At 37.8% G+C, this 7,500-nt stretch overlaps 1 protein-coding gene across 7 annotated transcripts in view; it reads right to left on the reverse strand.

Moving 5' to 3' along the window:
* LOC144980502 (uncharacterized) overlaps window positions 1-7,500 on the reverse strand; it is a 136,668-nt gene that overhangs the window by 100,549 nt on the left and 28,619 nt on the right. For 5 of the 7 annotated variants that reach the window (XM_078928127.1, XM_078928130.1, XM_078928128.1 and 2 more), the window contains exon 2: window positions 2,054-2,370. The exons of the other annotated variants lie outside the window; for them this stretch is intronic. In XM_078928127.1, coding sequence (XP_078784253.1) covers window positions 2,054-2,218 — 165 coding nt within the window. In that variant the 5' untranslated portion in view covers window positions 2,219-2,370. The remainder of the gene's footprint in view (window positions 1-2,053; window positions 2,371-7,500) is intronic. 7 annotated transcript variants of the gene reach the window in all.

The raw sequence follows: 7,500 nt of genomic DNA on the forward strand, positions 1-7,500 counted from the left end.
TAAAAAGAAATATGAAATTACTCCGGAAAACAACAGTTCTTGAACTATATGATTCAGATCAGCGCATGCCCTACATGCACAATGATTTGAAGGAAATAATCGAAACGCTCTTGGTATCATATTTCACATTCGTAGAATAGCTCTGGGGATCAGCGTGGCTCAGCGGTACGGTCTTTGCTTCTTACCCGAAAGGTACCGAGTTCGAACATCGGCCGTTGCGCTGTGTGGCCTTGAGCAAGCCATCTCGCCCTAGCTCAATTTGCGGGGATGCACTTCGGCTGACGCCTGGGTTATTCCAGTCTCCCCTTGGAATAGACCCTAGAGAATAATTTCCCCTATGGGATGAAATAAGGGAATTTTATTTTATCTATTATTTATCTATAGTGTTACATAAGTCTTCTAGGAATGAATTTAGATTTTTAAAATTAAAATAAAAAATACACCCTTTCGTGCGACAACGTTGGATGTCGGCAAGGTATTTCATGGTGTACGGCTGGGTAGTCTTGGAGTATGGCACTAACCTTCGGATCGAAAGGTTCTGGATTCGAGTCCCGCTGTGAGCGGCACATAGTTGAGTCCTTGGAAAAGGCTCTTTACTCACATTCTCTCACGGTACTCAGGTGTAAAATGAGTATATGGCGGTTAACAGCTTTGTCTTTATCGGAAAAAATGTAATATCGCCTTCAAGAGATGAAGTGAGTAGAAAAGTGCCAGAAGACAATAGAGAATTTTAAAAAATTTCGCGCGATCTAAACCCGCGACCTTATTGGTACGACAACTCCGCCTGGCTGGTGAGAACGTGACTCTACCGTATGAGCTATCCACGATCCCAAAACAAATCGTATCAAACTCAGGTCATTCCTAGAGCGCTCTCTCTCTCTCTCTCTCTCTCTCTCTCTCTCTCTCTCTCTCTCTCTCTCTCTCTCTCTCTCTCTCTCTCTCTCTCTCACCGACTACTGGAGATCGCGGGTCTAACACACAAATATCGCCTTCCATACGTCATGTCTCGTTCTACATGTTAAGTTTTGCTTTTAGCTAGAAACTCATTGCAAAGCGCTTTGATCACGTTTAGTGGATATTGCGCTATATAAAAGCTCAAGTTTTAACAGGAATCACCCTTGTCCAAAGTGAGCATTTTGTTTTTATGTTTTTAAGGGTTTTGCGGCGCTTGCAACACATTTAGGTTATATCAGCGCCAGTAAAAAGGAAGAAAATGGGAAAGTAAAAAGTTCTAGAATTACAATTAAAGCACCCAAGAGAAAGTAAGACAAAGGGGAACTGGGAACAAATAGGGATCAGATGTAGATTCCAAGAGCATACCACAAATGTACTTAGTTTGAGATCACCTATAAGCCTCATCCGGACACAAGCACAAATCCAACAAAGAGGAATACACTCAAATGCTTACATTATACATTGAAAATAACAAATATAATAATACATAACAGAGAGATGATTTACAAGGAAAAAAATATCATCTCCCAAAACAATAACTATGCATTTGACTGTTTCCCTCCCAGCCAGGACTCCGACCACAGCCAGGAAAAAACCAAGTAATCTCATTCCAAGACAAAGACAGAAAGCATGTTGGAAAACAGATATAAGGGGATAGAAGACACAGTATGTACCTCCCTGCCCGCTATGGGAGGTCAGGTTCCCCACCCAGCCAAAGTGAGCAATCTGGGGGTTAATAATTTTGCCAAGGGAAAAAAAACACGAAAATTCCTTGACCATGTACCTTCCGAGTCACAGTGCAATGCCTTAACCACTCAACCACATCGTATAAACTCTCTCATCGATCCTTTTCAGCATTTTCCCAAAATGGCAAGCTTACCCAGCAGAAAAAATGACTTTTTAAATCTCAAACAATCTCTCTACAAAACAGCTTTATGTTCTTATTAATCAAACAAAGATCAGTCTTCAAAGTTTGTGATGTGCAAAATAAATCTGAATAAGAAAAATGTATATTCTGTCGTAACAAATGTGACGATTTTGCTGTAGATGGTAAGGAGAGGGACACATACAATAAACCAAACGACATTTTATTACTTACCTCACACTTGCTAATGTACAAAGAATGTTCCGTTCGAAACCACGGCTTACACTTATCGTCACAACTATGTTCCGGTGTGGCCGTTCCGTTCACTTTGCGCACTTCCGGTGGGCCATTTAAACCTTTGTCCAGAACTTCCAAATCACACTTAGATAACACGGGCATTGTCAAAATTGTTCAAAATTTTCTTTTAGAAATGTATCGTTTTCCTTGGGAGAATATTATTTTGTTATCACTAATCACACACTGGTGGGTATTTGTTTATTTATGTGAGAAAAAATAATTGTTCTCTTCTCGTGCGTCTTTAAATCCGATACCTTGGATAAAACGAAATCGAGGCAAGCGTAAAACAAGAGTCAAAAGATGCAATGTGCACATATTATATTATGAAGGTCTGATAAACCGAACGCAAGCAAGGGCTTAATGAAAAAGTGAACATGTAGAGGCTTCGTATGGGAACAAAACTGTTTTGTTCCTATACGAAGCTTCTACATTTTCACTTTTTCGTTAGTATTTTCACGATCACCGGCTTTCAGGCAACCCCTACCGTTTTCTACAAGGGCTTGATATAACATGGATGTACTGGACAATATTTTGCGTTAGATTAATGAGTAGGCTATTTCCATTTCAACAATGATTGAGCCAATAACAATGTGGGCTATCAGACCGTAGCCTTCATGAAGTTATAGCCTGCCACTAACCAAAAAATGACGTCAAAATGCCAGTCTTTTGCCACAAAAGAAAACCAATCGTGAGGTGTATTCAATAGTTCAACCAATGAAATAACCTGTTTCCTTGAGCTCTACTACTAACGACAACTCACCAGACGCTACACAAACCTAAAAAATGACGTCAAACTGCCAGTCCCAGAGGGCTCTAGTGTCAGGCTATATGTTAACGATGAACACTATTTTTCACTATGTGGGTCATTTTGAGCACACTTTGCGATGTGACCAATGGCAACCAAGAACATGGAAAGGTAATATAGACAGACTACCCCCATTAAGGCACTGAATTTAATTTGGTAGCAAAAATGCATTCACTCGATTAGAGCTCTTTTTTGTTGACAACACGGTGAGCCAGGAAGCAAGCTTGCAACACGCTCTTGGAAACAATGAACACCACAGCTGGTTTCATTAATGAAATATGCAGGAATATTCAATAAGCCAAACACAAGCATATCAAAACATGACGTTCTCTGGTAAAACACGTATCAAAATTTTTGGCCAGAAAACTCGTCCGTCAAATATCGATCGATTAAAATGACCCTCATCTTGTCAAAAACTCTCAAACCTGGGACTTTGCCAAGTCTTCATTAAGTCCAGGGTTTGAGAGTTTTTTTTTTTTTTTTTTTTTGCCAAGATAAGGATCATTTCAATATTTAAAATTTAAATCTTTCGATATTTGAAGGACGAATTTTCTGGCCAAATTTTTAAAACGTGTTTTTTTTAAGAGTAACATCAGGAATGACTTTGTTTGGATTGTTTTTATCAACTGTAGTTAAATCAGATCGATCAGTTGTTATAAACATATCATGTTTTACATACAACAAAAACATACTACCTTCGCCTCAAAACGGTATTAAGTCGGGTTGGTTAAGATGTTGAAAATTGAATGTATAGCCAGAAATATCAGACTTGTGTTGAGTTTGTATGTTTTATTGAGGAGAATGGATACCATATTTTAGGGTGGTAATGCCAATAATTTATATTTTTGACCAGTTTAACATTTAATTCGGCTTTTAAGCATCTGGTTCGATCCGACATAGTACCGTTTTGAGACGATGGATCACATATATACGTACAATTGTTTTCAATTGCGCATACTAATATGTAAATAACAATTATTGATAGCATGCGATTCAAAACAATTGCTCACTCAGCTCTAAATAGCCAAACAAAACAGATAACGAAACTAGAACTGTATTATTGTAGTGTTGATTGTTGTTATGATATAGAAGGAGCGAAGTGGATGTCACCCAGCTCTTTGCTATCATTTTTATACAGTCTGTTATGGATTAGTTCTCACTAAAATTGTATCAATCAGACAATAAACGTTAAAAGTTACACACAGTATCGTGTGTTGATATGTTAAATGTGGCTGCGATCCAGCCAGGCTCATTTATAGAAAGAGGAGAAATCAATCTGCATCGGGTTTGCTAAGAGAACTCCACTGGCTTCCCGTTGAAAACCATTTAGAATAGTAGTAATAATAATAATAATAATGATAATAATAATAATAATAATAATAATAATAATAATAATAATAATAATAATAATAATAATAATAATAATAATATAATAATAAAAAAAAAAAAAAAATAATAATAATAATAATAATAATAATAATAATAATAATAATAATAATAATAATAATAATAATAATAATAATAATAATAATAATAATAATAATAATAATAATAATAATAACAATAATAATAATAATAATAATAATAATAAGAGGAAGAAGAAGAGAGAAAAGAAGAAGAAGAAGAAGAAGAAGAAGAAGAAGAAGAAGAGAAGAAGAAGAAGAAGAAGAAAGAAGAAGAAGAAGAAGAAGAAGAAGAAGAAGAAGAAGAAGAAGAAGAAGAAGAAGAAGAAGAAGAAGAAGAAGAAGAAGAAGAAGAAGAAGAAGAAGAAGAAAGAAGAAGAAGAAGAAGAAGAAAGAAGAAGAAGAAGAAGAAGAAGAAGAAGAAGAAGAAGAAGAAGAAGAAGAAGAAGAAGAAGAAGAAGAAGAAGAGAGAAGAAGAAGAAGAAGAAGAAGAAGAAGAAGAAGAAGAAGAAGAAGAAGAAGAAGAAGAAGAAGAAGAAAAGAAGAAGAAGAAGAAGAAGAAGAAGAAGAAGAAGAAGAAGAAGAAGAAGAAGAAGAAGAAGAAGAAGAAGAAGAAGAAGAAGAAGAAGAAGAAGAAGAAGAAGAAGAAGAAGAAGAAGAAGAAGAGAAGAAAAGAAGAGAAGAAGAAGAAGAAGAAGAAGAAGAAGAAGAAGAAGAAGAAGAAGAAGAAGAAGAAGAAGAAGAAGAAGAAGAAGAAGAACTGCACTTTTGTTTTGTTTTTTAATCACTACACTCTGATTGTCCTGGATACATTAATGGCATGTTTAAATTCCACGTCCTGGCCAGAAATCTGAGATCACAGTCTGATGATGATAACATACTTGTGAAGCCAAAAATGACTCCCTAAATTGGCGAGCATGATTTTGAATATTCGGCACCCCTTATCTGGAACTACCTTCCAAGATATATCAGAAACAGTAATGGTGCGGTATTCTTTCTTAATCATCTTGAAACGTTTCTTTTTTAATATGTAACACTGTAGAATTATATTTCTTTGTTTCATACTTCATCTTTGAATGGTTGTATGTTTGAGTGATTTAGCCAAGTTACTGTCAAGCGCTTTGAGCTTGTTGAGATACGGGTAAGGCCCTATATAAAAACGGTTATATTATTATTATCATTGTTAAATCAAAATTATAGTAGAGTAGATTCAGGTCAAACCGGACACGGGTCAAACCGGACGCTACCCGACTCGATGTCTAATTTCCTTTTGTTTTGTTTTTTCCCCGGTGCATATTTCTTGTAACTAAGCACATGTCTCTTGTGACATTTTTCCTGCCGTTTCAATGAGTGCAATCAAGGAGAAGTCAAAGAATCGTGTTTTCATCGAGATATTTCTCACAAAACGTAAGTATCCCGTTCTTTGTTATGGGTTGCAAGGTGTGCAAGGAAGTTGCTATTTAAGCTATTTATACGTTTTTATTAAGGAGTTTCGGCTCAACCACTGCACTACATGCTATTTTAGGATAGTTTGATTGTGGTTAGATCGTCTGACGATGTCCGGTTTTCATTTTAGCTCCAGTGGGAGGGTGTCCGGTTTGACCAAAGAAATTTTAAACGATTCAGGTGAAACCGGACGGGTTGATTAAGTTGTTTATTATTATTCTAGACGTCTATAATATTATTTGTTGCAATGCTTTCCTTGTATTTCTGTTGACCGGCCTATGTTTATCATGATTATTATTATTATTATTATAAAATTAGGGAGGCCTTCCGAAAGCGTCTACACCTACATCCCCAGTATTATAATGTTTTGGGAGGGGGGAAACTTTTTTTATAATGTTCTGGTAGGGGGTTTGGGAGGGGGGAGACTTTAAAAATAAAACTTTTCCCCCTCTCAAACCCCCTACTAGAACATTATAAAAAAATACTGGGGATGTAGGAGCTTTCGGAAGGCATCCCTAAAATTATATTATGTTCACCATTGTAAAGGAAAATTTACATTATTAGACTAGCCAGTCTATGAAAATGAAGTTCAAATATCTAAATAAAGTTAATTTTTTCACATTGTTACAGGCACCAAGATGCCGCGATCAAAGTACACTGACAAGAGTGTGGATGCTGCACTTGATGCCATCCGCACCAAAAATCTTTCATTCCGCCAGGCCGCTGCGACCTACTCTGTCCCGAAATCAACCCTGATGGACAAGATGGCCGGAAAATACCCCGTCCATAGGGTATCTCATACAGTGTTGGCCACAGAGGAGGAGAAAAAACTTGTCAAATGGATGGTGGCCTGTGCCAGGGCAGGTGAAGGGAAGGACAGGGAGCAGCTGTGCCTGGAGGTGCAAAGAATAATGAATGCTGAAGGCAGAGAGACCCCTTTCAAAAACAACAAGCCAGGATATTACTGGTACAAAGCATTCATGGAGAGACACAAGGGGGAGGTGCGGGGGAGAAAAGCGATGTCCCTTGGGGAACAACGCGCCCAGGTATCAGAAGGAAAGATACGTGGGTGATTCCACACCATGCGGACATCGCTAATGTCAAATGGCATCGACATTACCAAGGTTCCCCCCCCCCCCCCCCCCCCCAGCAACGTCTTCAATTGCGACGAGACTGGCTTCCCTTTCTACCTGGGAGGTTCAGTCATCATTGCAGACATTTCTTCCAAGCACCCCTATCAAGTCGGCTCCGATAACAAAACCCAAGTGACGGTGCTCGGAAGGGGAAGGGCAAGAAGAGGAGAGTGGAAGAAAGAGTGGAGTCTAGTGCAGAGGATGATGATACGATGGTTGTGTATGATGACAGGTCGGACGTTGAGATGGATATGAATGAGTTATGTGGTGTGAATGACAAAGATGAACGTTTATGTGATTTTTGTGGAAGTGATAGGAGCCTGGATGGATGGATTTGGTGCAAGTGTGGGAGGTGGTACCACAGAGGATGTACTGGCAGAGAGAGAGAGAGAGAAGATACTGGGGATGAGTGAGGAGGAGATCAGTGTTTTCACGTTTGTTTGTACATTGTGCAAGTGACATGTTGCGTTATGATTATGTACCCTATTAATTGTTTTGAATAAATTTTTTGTCTTTCTCTGTTGAAAATGAACATAAACGTGTTTATTTATCTATCTGGACGTCTAGATCTTGTCTAGCTATTTATGAAAATATATG

The sequence above is a fragment of the Berghia stephanieae genome, chromosome 10 (genome assembly GCF_034508935.2).
Source record: "Berghia stephanieae isolate SIO BIC M18660-M18661 chromosome 10, UCSD_Bste_1.3, whole genome shotgun sequence".
Classification (NCBI taxonomy): domain Eukaryota; kingdom Metazoa; phylum Mollusca; class Gastropoda; order Nudibranchia; family Aeolidiidae; genus Berghia; species Berghia stephanieae.